At 42.8% G+C, this 13,754-nt stretch overlaps 2 protein-coding genes across 5 annotated transcripts in view; both read right to left on the bottom strand.

The window, feature by feature from the left end:
* LOC144476109 (uncharacterized) overlaps positions 1 to 3,795 on the bottom strand; it is a 34,853-nt gene extending 31,058 nt beyond the window's left edge. The window contains exons 1-3 of one of the 4 annotated variants that reach the window (XM_078192706.1): positions 3,412 to 3,795; positions 2,725 to 2,898; positions 2,417 to 2,634 (exon numbers count right to left, since the gene is read on the bottom strand). The gene's annotated coding sequence lies outside the window, so the exon portion shown is untranslated. The remainder of the gene's footprint in view (positions 1 to 2,416; positions 2,635 to 2,724; positions 2,899 to 3,411) is intronic. The other 3 variants (XM_078192704.1, XM_078192705.1, XM_078192707.1) reach the window with 3 other exon arrangements.
* A 3,780-nt stretch (positions 3,796 to 7,575) lies between these two features.
* Positions 7,576 to 13,347, bottom strand: LOC144476199 (glutamate receptor ionotropic, delta-2). The gene is made up of 8 exons (XM_078192862.1): positions 13,146 to 13,347; positions 11,746 to 12,242; positions 10,943 to 11,269; positions 10,596 to 10,752; positions 9,802 to 10,010; positions 9,644 to 9,733; positions 9,422 to 9,579; positions 7,576 to 9,166 (listed from the first exon to the last, which is right to left on the bottom strand). The coding sequence occupies exons 1-8, from the start codon at positions 13,309 to 13,311 to the stop codon at positions 8,890 to 8,892; spliced, it is 1,881 nt and encodes a 626-aa protein (XP_078048988.1). The 5' UTR covers positions 13,312 to 13,347; the 3' UTR covers positions 7,576 to 8,889.
* Positions 13,348 to 13,754: the final 407 nt, after the last annotated feature.

Raw genomic sequence — 13,754 nt, 5'->3', positions numbered from 1 at the left:
GACCTATTATACGTATACAAACTAAATTAATCACATCTCCAGTCCTCAGTCTTTCGAAAAACACAACTTGCTATGCACCAGCCCGTAACTTTAAATATTCTCCTCTTTTTCTCACAGAAACACATTGCACACTGTATGGTCATTATAACTGTTTCAATTGCTTAATTAATAATGCCAATCGTTTTTGCCATTCTCCCAATTACTTTTGTAATTCTGCTACTTCATTAAAACATTCTGCCATTACTGTTGTTTGCAAAATTCCTTAATTCTTGATCTTAGAGATATTATTATTATTATTAATATTATTTATATTAATATTAATATTATTATTAATATTAATTTTATTATTATTAATATTATTGATATTAATATTATTCTTATTATTGCTATAATTAAATACTATACTATTCCTCCTATTGCTATTATCATTGGTTGCATTACACATAACACTACTATCTTTATCTTGTTATTATTACTTTTCTGTTTTGTTATCTCTCTCTCTTGAGTGCTCGCCATTTCAGCATTCTCTGCAACGGAGAGTCTTCCCCGTTGATGTAACAAACATCATTATTATTATTCTTATTATTACTATTACTATCACCGTTGTTGTCGTTATTATTAATCCTAGTAACAACAAGTATTCCTGTCAACGTTAAATACAATGGCAAGTTGGAGTTCCTGATCGACGATCGCACTAATAATTGAAGCAACAATAGCTAATATTTTAAAAGTTAGTATGGGAAACCAATGTTACTTATAGCATAACCTAGGCAGCAGAATACATATAAGGACGAGCCACGCCACGAGTATCTGTACGGCAATGCTCGTTCACAGATACGCGCATCAGGACTATAATGATTGCTGACGCCATTACGGCGCGATGCGTGCGTACAGCAAAAATTGCATTTCATAAATAATTAAAACTGCTTTCGTTCGTTGAGTCGTAGAAAAAAGAAGCAAGTTCTTCTCCCTTTTTCGTCACATTTCATAAGCCTAGCGTTACAAATTAAATACGTTTATATTTCCGGTGAATGACCGTTGCATTTGAAAATAGCCTGATCGAGACCCCGATAAATCCGGATAAAAGGAGCTTTGTCCCGCATATTTGCCGATCGACGTTGAATTGATCAACCGGTTAACTTGAATGGAAATCGGCTTGTATCCGCGCGAGGTTTCCTTCATGGATTGGTCTCGTGTAACTGTTAATCGACGTAAATTACAATCGAGAAAAAAGCGAGGGAAAGAGAAAGAGAGAGCGCGAGAGATAAAAAGTAAGATGGAGAAGGAGCAGTCGACCAGTATATTATTCGTGGCGAAGGCTGCGTCTCAAGAGTCAGTGGGTGTCACCATGTAGGCAGTGACCCGGCCATCTTGCGACACGTACACCATCGGCATGTAGGTGTCCCCGCAGTTTAATACGCGACAGTCCGTTTCCAATGCATATCTGCCGGCGCGTTTAATCGGTCTTAACTCGCGCATTCTAATTACGCGGGATGGGATACGTCGGGGGTGACAGTTGACGAACGAACGAACAGCCCGTAAATGGCCGTCGCGACCGATCACACGGAACGGTTGTTATGCCCGCGCGTTCCATTAGGATCGATCGAGTGCTTTGGCGTATCGAGTATCGATCACCGCGGCAATTGTTATGCCGCGGATATCTCCGGATAGCTCTGCGATCCGTTATATAACGCGCAATCGTCGTTTCGTCTATTTAGCCGCGCGACCGGCAATCATCTTCCAATACCGATCATGCTATTGCTTCATTCCCAAGCCGACTGGACATTAACGACGGATACTGTTTGCACGTTCCTGTGGTCATTGCGGCTTTGATAAAGAAGTCCAGAACTACGGCCGACACACGCGTTTCGCTCGATCGTAAACGATATCGCATGCACTTGAAATATCCGCGTCGAAGCGTATACGTCTTTGCGGTTTGCGTCTCGAGTATTCCGATACCACCCTGTACCCTGTATCTGTCCGATGCTGCGACAGATAATGTCGAACGTCGCGATGCTCCTCGTGCTTTGCGGTTCTGGTCTCGTTACGAGAAATCTAAATTGTCGATACGCTTCCGTGCGGAGAGCCTGCTTTTTCCGGGCTCGACGAAAATTTCACGAAACGTGTCACGCAACGATCCTCCTCCACCTTTCCCTCCCGCGTTAATAGGCGCGTACCAGCTGAATCCGCAGTTCCGTTCACGGTAACTTATTACGACCGCTTTTGCTTGGCTACACGATCATTAGTTATGCTACGGGGCCACGGCTGAAACGTTCCATGCTAATTTTCCCACAAGATCTCCGATTCGATCCGTGTCTAAGGAAAAGTCGATCGTCGATTTCCCGATGACACTTTCCTGCCACAGCCGCCAAACTGTTTCCCAGCAAACGAGTGGACCCCGTAATAGCATACCTACCGTATTACCGTATCCGCAGCGGTCAGCCGATTATGATTGAAGGATATCCCGTTCGCACGCGATTCTGGCAGCGACGGTGTTGTAGCGATTTGAGACTCGGTCGCGTCTTCGATAACCGTAGACTGGTTGCGCGCGGGATCTCTTTCACTCGTCCCGATTCGTCGTGAAATCCTGGCAACGGAAATTGTTCTACAGCTGCAGCCACTCTCTTGTTAGCTCTGCAACGACAATAACAAAAAAACGAAGGAGGTTCATGCATTTTCCATTAAAAGAATGCGGCCCGTTTCACCGCGAACAGTTCTGCGCACCTTCCCGTTTCCTTTTCGTTTCCCCTTTGTCGTTGCTGTTTTCGCAGCTCGTTCACGCGATCCCGAGCATCATCACGCCTTGCTGGCTCGGCGTCGAACGAATCGAACTGGAAACACCGAATCATTACTCCGAATCTCGGCGTACGAGCATGCTCGCGTTACGTAAGGCCTCTCCTGCGGGGTATGTATTCAGACTTGGTTTTTCCCATTCTCGTTAACAAGGGATTAATTGACCGGGCATTGAGCCGTGTGTCGCACAGTCGCTCGACAGCGGGGATAATTGCGTGCTTGTCTTCAATAACCCCTTCGTGCTTTCCCCGGTTTATCGCAACGCGGAGATCGCTCGGTATACATATTTATGTTGAGAACTTAGCGGGATCCGCTTCCTTCGACTTAGTGACAGCTAACCGCGGCTAAACTAGACCGATCCCATGCAGGAGGATGGGAACCGCCGCGGCAGGGCAAGAAACATTCTATTTTTACGCGCGTTTGTTGATAGTGCACCAAGGCTTCCCGTAACAAATGCCCCGCTATCTTTATGTAACAAAGGAACGAATAATTTCCGATCGACGCTGAAATCGTTGTTTATTATACCTACGATCGTGCTCCAACGTTCTTTGGTAGAATTATGAAACGCGCGACGTTTGTTCGCGCGTCGAGGCGAACCAATCGATTCGGCAAACTCACCCAAATGCTTCGATCCCACGTGGAACAGCTGCGTCGTAGCCACCCCTCCGTTTAACCCCGGCGAGAGTCCGATGACACGCGGTCGACTTGGGAACGATTCGCTCTTATCAGGATCGATTTTCACATTATCACGTCGTCGGTAACTGCACGGAATCTCCTCTGATGGTCACTGAATCCGTGTTTCCGGCGCGCGTGTCTTGCCAAAGGTAAGCAAACACCTGAAACGACGCGCACGTGATCCTGGTCCAAGTAACTCCAGCGTACATGTGCGCGGATACCCGTCGTCGTTCTGGCTGCTGATCACTGGAGGATGCGCGACGACCGCCGTCGGGACGCCAGCACTGACCGCACCAAGTTCCTTCGTACCGTAAGGAGCACTGAATGGGTTTGCCAGCGACGAAACATAATCGCGTTTACGAGCCAGCTGTAGGTACACCACTCTTTTCCTTTCCTTTCCGTGCTAGCCAGTGGAGTACCGGAGGATCCCCACTACGTGCACGCGTCGAGCACGAGCGTACACCCACGCGACACCCGGTATACGTGGGCAGGCTCGCCTGGCATTGAAGAGGAATCAAGAGGCAACGAATGTTCGATAACTGCCGAATCTTCTTGTTGATGTCCTTCGGGACCGGCGAAATTCACGCGTGACACCACCGCGGTTGTTGTTCGCAGAAAAATCTGTAACCATTCCGCGATTAAATTATTTGACAGTGTTTTAATCTACATATTTCTTTCATTTCATTTGTGAGAACTAGATGACGGATTTTATACATTTGTCAGAAAAAATAAGTAGATGATTCCTAAATGAATTGAAGAATGTTGTATTAAAGTGAATTTACACAGGTTCCCACAAAATGAATTTATTATGAATTTCAGTTTATTAACCCTTTCTATTCAAAGCAACTTTAATTCCAAATACAAAACAGTTTTCTTGACCTACAGTATTTTTTTTAATGACTTATTATTAGTGCATTTTATGCATATGAAATTGAGTCGTATGACTCATACAACAATTACACCTTCTTAGTTTCGAAACGTAGTTCAACAGTTTTTAAAAGAAGTTTCACATCTTCTATTTTGTTGCAACTCATACAAGCAATTTTTTATTTCGCATGAATAAGTGTTAATGATAACATGTCCCAAGTATGCAAAGCGTATGATAATGATGTAATAAAGGCTGAGAAGGTACGTAAAAAAGTGCTATTATAATAAATGTATTTATAACAGTTTTACTAATTGAATGCATGTTTTCCTACATTTTTTATCACAAATAATTAGATAAAAGATAATCAACTTGCTTGAATAGTCAATATTTTATATGAATGATAATTTGTAATGTAATTAGCTAGATTATAAACGAACGAACTGCCGGACTTGATAAGTATCAGTGAAACGTGGAAGTGAAAAGGAAATAATCAGTTCTTTTGTTTCAAAAATAGTATAACAGTATAGATTTTTCTAAACTCTTTACAGATTTTTATTACACGTACACACTCATATTTTACTTGGAGTCTACCACTAATTTGACATCCTTCAATAAAGATTCAATTATCGTTAAAAAAAGATATTGCCTTTTCAGTTATTGATAAACTTAATCACTGATTTGCTGTAATTATAGTAATTTCCAAATAGTTTAGTGTCGTCGAGTTAAACGTATGCATCGTATAGTCTTGTATGCTCATGTACCGACACTAAGCCTGGCCGTAGTTAATTAATTACTGTTTGATTGCAACAGGAATTATAGTTACATGTTCCAACGTTTCCCTCGCCGCTGTTAAATAGATCACTCACTCACTCGAGGGAGAGAGAGAGAGAGAGAGAGAGAGAGAGAGAGAGAGAGAGAGAGCGAGGGAGAAAGGGTGGGGGGAATACCGAGGGCCGAAAATGTGGAATATCCGAGTGGAGTAGTACCACAGGGTATAATTACAAACAAGAGCTACACTTCAGACAAGTCTCACGCGGTCGTCGATCCATGTTCGTCACTGTTGATCGCAAGCCCCGCAATTTCCATCCATTTACCCGTAACCGTGGTGACGTCTTCTATTGAATGTTATCGGTGAACAGTGTTTCACAAACGTCAGTTTGCCAATGTGAACAGTGAACGCTAATACCCACCCACGGTGCCGAACATGGTAACGAGCTTCTTGGTGGACGCCACGATGGATTTATGAGACAAGGAGATCAACGACGCAACATTTCTCCGCCGACAATTTCTCAATGAAATTATTCTCAAAGCCGCCGTTTCTACCGCGTAATGGTGCATTACCTTCGTGCTTACATATCTATCTAAAAGACAGCAGATTTACACTTGACATAAAACCACGTGCTGTTGACACGTTGAAAACTTGCGATGCGCTTCCGAGAAATTGTAAATCTTAATTTCCTTGATTTTCAGCATACTAACGGTGTGCACGTTCTTCAAGCGAGTATGTGACTGCTCCACCGATGATAATTTGTTTGATTCATAAAAATAGATTCCCTTCCAAACAAATATTTGAGATTTTCCGGTAGTTTCTGCGGTGTAAGATCGCCGTGAAACGATTCGGGCGTCGCGTCGCGTCGATGAGTACCGATTCATTTCCCGGTCGAACCCGCTGCGAACCGTGCCCGTCACCGGGCATCATTGTTCCCTCTGTGACAATAGTCATTATCGCGGAGCATTATTGTTTCCTGGTTCGCAATCGTTCGAACAATCATTGTTACCGGCGAGTATAAGTCGTAGAGACAGTCTAGTCGGCACGAAGCGCGATAATAATAGCATTCTGGACAAGCCCAAAGATGACACAACCTGCCAACAATGACTGCCACGTGCAGCGCGGCTAAATAGCAAACAGACCCTTTTCAAGTGTTATATTGTTCAGCATCGACTGCGATCGATCTCGTTCACGCTGCATATTTAAATTGCAAAGTCCGAGGTCGCCCAGTCTCGTTATGGATCAAGATGGTCGGCAGATCACGTTCGTCGTGGCGGGACTTTATTATGTACATATACGTATAATAACGTACACCGACGCGTTGCGCATCGATCGTTGACATCGAAAGTTGTTGCCCGGACTTCTCTGTCGCTCCTAATTAATATCTGACGACCGAGCGTCGTCGTATCGATGACGATCCATTCCTGGCAGAAAGTGCACTCCGCCAAGGTTATCCGGTTATTTTTGCCTGCGATCAAATGAGCGAAGGAAAAAAGAGGACCAATGAATACCCGGTCCTCGGACAAGATCGCCATGCCGGCGACTCGCTCAAGATTAACGTTTCGCGGCTAATCAAGCTCCGGTTATAGGGAAGAACCGCGGTCGATCTTTTTCGCCGATGTTCACTGTGGTTTCCGCGGAATGCCATCGACGCAATTATCATCCAAACGGTAAATACGAGACGCGTTGCTCGTGTTCGCCTCGGCTGTCAGCCGAGATCCAACACGCTTCAAGGATTTCCCGCTCGTATACCTGCCGGCCTGCTCGCCGAGGGTTCGTAACGCGCGCGCGTGCAGCTTTTTCTAATGAGGCAAAGGTCACTTCCGGTCATACGGAAACCGGAAACGCAGCGCGTGCTCGTCCGTATCCGGTCCACGCACGGTTACTTATGCTCGCTCCCGACAGCCTTCGTTGCAGGATGCACCTTTGTTTACACGCGAGTCTACGCGCCCCTGGAAATATCCAGACCTATAGAATAATTCCATTTCACGCGGGATCGAAAAGATAGAGGCCCTCGCCCGGACACGTTACACGTTGTTGTTCCGCGGCGACTCATTATATTCGGCAGAATAGGAAACTTGTAAACTTTATTTTAGCAACGCATTAGCATTCGGCGATGAGTCAGAGACCCAGCATTTCTTTCTTTTATCCGACGACAAAAACGAATCCGTTGACGACTGGTGCAAGCCTTTTTTAAAGTTTATTCGTTGAAGATTAAAAAATTGGTTTCAGAAAATACTGAAATAACGGTCAACGTAGAAAATTGAAGATGTGATGTTGAAACGTGACCAACTTTTCTGGAACAATATCGTGTAGGTACTATGTATACTGACTGAAATATGTAACTTCAAAATTCGTCGCGTCAGATGAAAAATTGAAGGTAGTCATGGAAAATATAAAAAATCTGACTCATCGACGCACGGAGAGAATCTAGAATCAGACAGGAAAAGTAACTGTTAATATACAGATAGCACAGTGTAAGCAATTTTATTGTAGCGTATGTAACAGATTTCATTCACAATCAATTATGTTTGAATTGGCAAATGAGACGAACAATCTTAAATAAAATACGTGACGTGCAGCTTGATCGTCTAGGCAGTCGAATAATGTGTACCATACGGACGCCTTTTATTTGACAGGATTGGGAGATGCAGGGAAATTAACGAGGGCTCCGTTTTTTTTTTCGCCAACCAGACCGTGGATGCCGCTTGATTCACGTGGGAAGATGGTCACGTGGGTGAATTTCACCGCGAAAGGTCGCAGGTCACGCGTTCCGTACGAATCAATGTGTCTTTGCTTTTAACGCGATCAACAGATAATTGCAGTTATTACGCAAACCCTTGTATTGCCTTCACAAAATATCATTATTCGAACTTTTAAACGATAATAGATTGCGCAGCTCACTGAAGAATAAATTACAACCGATTTATTAACCAACAACAAAAAAAGTGCAAAGATTACAAAGAAACTTTATGTAAAAAAATGGACTTCATTTTGAAAAGTTTGCGATTTGAAATAGTGTCTGGTAGTTAGTCGCGTATAATGGAAAGATTTTTTTTTTCAAACAATGAAGGTCTGGTGTTTCACTTTGCATATTCAATGTATTTTAAATACGCAAATGCTTTGTTCTCGTTCAACATCGACTGATTTGCTGTTGTAGACTCAGCAGCGAGAAAACAATAGTCGTTGCGACAACGCAAAGCCGTCTCCACCCATGCTTTAATTAAATAATTTACTAAAGTCGCGGTTATTCGTAAATCTGGACTGCTTTCACGGATTCGACCGATTAGTCAAATTGAATGACTAAGTAAAATAAGTTAACTCGCCAGTAAATGAGGTAACTCCGGAGATAATTGAAGCGGAGGATAGCGGAAAAATAGAAACTTGTGACTCGAAAAATCTATCGAAGCCGGTCGAAACACCAGCGGGCGAAAAGATACGCGGAAATTTGCAACTAATTACTCGCGATCCGACAGTGTTGCTGCGGAACGAAGTGAAAGCGATTTCATGAGCGCATCAACATAATGGATTAACAAGACGAGCCTGTTAATCGATAACAATGCGCGTTATTGTCAAGGTTTCTTCCTCGTTCTCCGGGTAATGATATCGATTGTACGCGGGAGCTCGTGTACGTTGCTTGGCAGAGAGTTTCATGAAATAATTATCTCGTCCTACCTGTTCCTCGATCCGCGATAAAATTGCACGAAAAGTTCGTTCAATTTATGAGTCATTATTATTGTGACGACCGATCTCCGTTAACTCGATATACGTTTCTCACACGACTTCACGCGAATCTTCTCACTCCGTTTCTTCTGCTCAGATTCTGCCGGAGATTCTTCCCAATCGTCTTGCAGCAGTTCTCCTTGCCACAGAAGCGGTAATACGTTTTCTCCAATATTAGTATCAGGCATCCTAGAACTACGCCGCACACCACGATAGCGAGGAGCGGCGTGACGCTACCTAAAGTGACCACGGGATACCCCTGTTGGTAATCAGTGGTCGGCAAGAGGTACATGTTCCTCAGCTTGTTCATCACGCCGTTGTCTTTCAATCGTTGCAACCTGAAAATCATTTGTTCGAGATACCGACAAACTTGTTTTACTCGGCAGTGTGTCTACGAGATAAAGGGGATAATTTAAGTTCAGTTAGTTTTGAGCAACTTTAACATCTATCTCACTTGTCTTTCAACATTTTGGCGTGTATAGATTTTAAAACATAAGTCAAATACGAAAATATAACTTTGAAAGTGTGACAGCTGGCAAACTCTAAATAAAAACATCTGCTTTACCCTACTAGCCCTTTTGTACATTGTTTACCTGTAATCTATGACTTGTCTGTAAGGACTGCGTTTGTTCAGAATGATCGCCAAGCTTTCGATCCTGTTAGCTTCGATGTACTCAATCGCACAAGGCATGCGACTCAAAGAGTTCACTATCGCCTCAGTTATGTAGAAGCCCACCTTTTCCGTGCAAACCTACAATGGAACGGAACCGACAAGCTCGTGAAATATTCATACAACTTATCATAAACCTCATCACCTGTTGAAAGCCGTCCGTCACCGACAAAGGCAAATACTCTTTCTTCTTCAAAAGCTTCTGCAACCTTAACGACACGCTGTCGTTGTCCGACTGAAATCAAATGTCTTCAGCAAACTACTTCACGCGTTCAACTATTCTATCCGCAATATCGAGCTTACAACTATCATGTCGTAGTCCGCGCTGTCCCTGAATACGATTAACTTATAAGAGCCATCGTACGCAAACTGCTTAAGATTGGAGAAAGGCAGGCTGACCGTGGAGATGGTCAAATTGCTGATCAACGAAGCAGAGTAAGCAGACATGATAATCAACGCTGACACGAAAATCGATATGAAAGCGAGTCTCTGCGAAGTCTCCTGCGGAAATTCTGGAAAACAGTTATTCGCAGCAGCTGTTTTAACCAGTATTTATTTTGTTTCAATAATTCCACGAACAAACAAAAACAGAAGTGCTTATTATTTTATGTAATTATATCGCGACAATGATTATTCTTCCTTTCCTATAAAACTGTTAAAGGAATCACGTTTCAAATAAACTAAAACGGGGAGTGAGAGATAACACAGAACACACGATGTCCAAAACTTGCCAAAAGTAGACGAGATTGTTTTGTTTTGAGACATAAAAAATCAAAAAGAACTCGTACTTATAATTGCAAAATGTCTCGAATCATAGAAATCTATACCGTTTTGTCCAGATTTTATAACATTCCATATTACAATACTTCGGATAGTCGAACCTCCGTCATTTATTATCCAAACTGTATTACTATGTTAGCCAAACTATTTACTGTATATGTATAATTGACGTTCTACTTTACTTGCACTCATTCTACTATCAACATCCTACGTTAACTCTTTAAACTATAATAACGAGTCAGACAATCTACTAACTATGAAATGATTCGAATGACGGTATTATGTCATCATTTGGGAGTCATCAGGAGTATGGATACCTGACAAGCCTTGCTGGCAGTATATTCCCCAAACGTTTATGTAATAATCCCCGACAACTTTCATAAAGAGGCGTCCCCTCGTCTTCATAAGAGACAATACGATCGGTACAGTTAGGATCATTAGCACTATTCCCATCCAGACGTGCTTGTCGAACTCCTGAGCACAGAAACATCGGTGTTGTTATCGCGTTCACCGTTGGCACGTGCAAACTCACGCATCCTCTTGGGGGGAAAAAACATTATCATTCCCCTTGAGTAAATGAACACAACACGCATCGATTTTTCGTGGACAAAGGCATGTGTAGCAAGCATTAGAAGGTGAGGTTCTTAAAATAACAATGGAAAACCTTGATGTAGGCAGTCCACCGCACAGAGGAACCATCGGGCTTCTTAAAGTACACCTTTATGCGGGATAGGATTAGCGGCAGCGTGAAATCCACCACGTCCAATCGACGTGTGGTTATGCTGAAATCCGCGACGCCAATGTCGACCATATTCGCAACCAGTTCGCCTATTACGCCTGTCCAGGTTTGCGTTTTCTCGTTGAGATTGCCGTACGAATCCATAGGGTTCATCACTTTGATCGTGAAGTTTAACGACTTGCTCAGCTCCTGGACCACCGCGCCGAGGTATTTCGTGAGGACCCCGTTCTCGACCGCGACGAACGCGGACTCCTTGAATTCAATCAGGTCGCGAAATAAGATTCCTTTCCGTAGCCGATTCCGATAACTCACCAGGGGGGAAAAGAAAACTATTCTGAAGAAGTGATATTACGTACGCCGCACTTTTATTGTCCTCGTAAATCATTCGCGTCGCCACCGCGCCGTACCGATTCGTTACCGTTCACGCGACATCTAATGCAATTATCGAGCGGATGTCTGGTTAATAGAACGATGGTATTTAGCTATAAAGATCACAAATTTTTTGATCTTACTATCTTTTGGTCTTTATTGTAAGACATTATCTTCCAGTCAAAAATGCTTAATGGTATCCGTTTATTAATAGGATTAATGTTTACGTTCAAATAAAACGAAGTCGTCAAAGTTTTCTTAGAAAATGCCATTCTTTAGTAAAGTAAGTCCGAAAAAGTGGGAAGTCGAGGAATAAATACCACCCTGATAGGCAATTTGAAATTTTAAAGCGCTCCTACCTCGACGTAGGCGATTCGCATGACCTCATTGTGCAGGTTGTTTCTTCTTGCATACAGGCTACTGTTCGTGATAGGCCGAAGTCCCTGTCCAGGTTTCCACACAGCTAAATTGGAGACAATTGTACGGTTATCCCGAAACGAGTACCACTCCCTCAAAGACGGCTGGTCGTAGCATAGCACCAGCATCTCGGTGTTAAACAATAGATTGAACGGGTTCCCGGCCGGGCTCTGACAGTCAGATTTCAGGGGATCTCCCTGGTGCGGAAGGAACATCACGAACCAGACGGGAAAGGAGATATCGATCCGTCTGGTGGCCATTGCAAACTCGTTCAGGGTCTTCTTTGTGCTGAGAAGGACGACGTATAACGGACGCACCTCGTGACCTTCGTACTTCTTGGTCTCGCGTACAAGATCGGAAAAGCTCACGATCACGGTGAGGATGCCGCTGCGGGAGAACGATCGGGTCCATATTTGCGTCACGGTCGTCTCGTTCATATCTAAAATGTTGATTACGCGTGCTCGCCGAGGACGGTATCTAACGCTTTACGTAGCAGTTTATCAAATAAAATTTTTGAATTGCATTCGAGTGGAAACAATCAAGCTTCTTGATGCAGCGTAGACTACAACATACCCATTACTATTTTTCAGAGTAGGGAAGTGTTAAATGAATATCGTATGTACGCTAAACTGTCTGGTAAGGAATTCTTGGAACAACGAATGGTTACAGAGACCTGTATTAATCTTCATACATATCTGCGCACTTTCCAATTTAATTTATTTCTTATTACCAAATTGTCACAATAATGAAAAATCAATGTTATGTAAAAGCTAATAATTCACTTTGCAATCCCCTCTTTCGAAAATGAAAATCTACGATGAAATTAAATTTGAAATAAGATCACTAGCATCGCTCGTAACATATAACTATAGATAAGTATAGAGTATATTATTTATTTGGAATTAGTGAGAAATGTATCGAATTGACACGAGAGACAGATAAGGGCTATACATGCCATGGCTCACGTGTTTCAACACTTTTTAATGAAATCTCTTTTAAGGACATTTAAATTTACATTATTTAAATTTTTTCAAAAATTTCAATCAGCTAGAATAACAAAAATAACGAAGAACTTTAGTTTCTAAAATCGTGAGCTAGTACGCGAACGTATTCCTGTCTCGAATCTCTAATTATCGTCACGGCAATGGTAAAGTAAAACCGCGGTAGAGACATGAAATTATTTCGTTTTTTCGTATCAGTTTTACTTGTAATAAAGACGACAAACGTTTCGCCTGTCGTAAATGCAACGATAACAAAATATCGCTGATCGAGGGATTAAATGCTTCCACGTGAGTACTTTTAATAGAGGTCGCGGAACGGATTTTAAGAGGAACTAACTCACCGGTGCATTGGTTTGAATGAACAATTATAATGCAGGTCGTTCCGTAATAGTTGTGTATATCTGTGATTAGCAATATATAATTAGAACTGTCACTTATATTCACGGAAACGCCTGCCACAGAAAGAAGTAGCAGCACACCGATATCGTAGCTATTGAATCGTGCCATCTCATAAAACGAAGCAGCATTTGTCGTTAAATTATTATAAACTAATTGGTTTCTACGAAATCACCCTTGTCAAATTTATTTCTCCGGACGTTTTCATTCGTACCATCGAGGTCCGCGGAATTTGGCCAAATTAAATCACGAATAATTGTACAATAGAACAGTCAACCGGTCGAAATTCTTTTCCCTCTCGTGGCTTCCGACCGCTTCGGACAACAACTAGCATAACTGAAAACTAGGCAAACCGTGACGCTGCCGCTCGGATTTATCGAATCTGAGGATCTAGGGACACGGCCAGTAGCTCATTACGAGCGGAACACAACGTTCCGCATTAGTCGCTGCCAGCACAACCGTGCAACGAGTTGTGCACAAATCGTACGAAGATTAACAACGATAGGACTATCTACGCGCATATTTGTATCAGAAAATAAATCGCTCCAGCGACT

Source organism: Augochlora pura, chromosome 10 (genome assembly GCF_028453695.1).
Source record: "Augochlora pura isolate Apur16 chromosome 10, APUR_v2.2.1, whole genome shotgun sequence".
In the NCBI taxonomy this organism is placed as follows: domain Eukaryota; kingdom Metazoa; phylum Arthropoda; class Insecta; order Hymenoptera; family Halictidae; genus Augochlora; species Augochlora pura.
The sequence above is the reverse complement of the archived record's forward strand: the minus strand, read 5'-3'. Positions and strand labels throughout refer to the sequence as shown.

Bases quoted from the DNA above. Each gene is read 5' to 3' on its own strand.
- LOC144476199 (XM_078192862.1), bottom strand. From the start codon at position 13,311: ATGGCACGATTCAATAGCTACGATATCGGTGTGCTGCTACTTCTTTCT. The intron at 10,753-10,942 runs GTTTTCCATTGT...TTCTGTGCTCAG, and splicing joins GGTGGACTGCCTACATCAAG to GAGTTCGACAAGCACGTCTG. The intron at 9,580-9,643 runs GTGATGAGGTTT...GTTCCATTGTAG, and splicing joins TGACGGACGGCTTTCAACAG to GTTTGCACGGAAAAGGTGGG.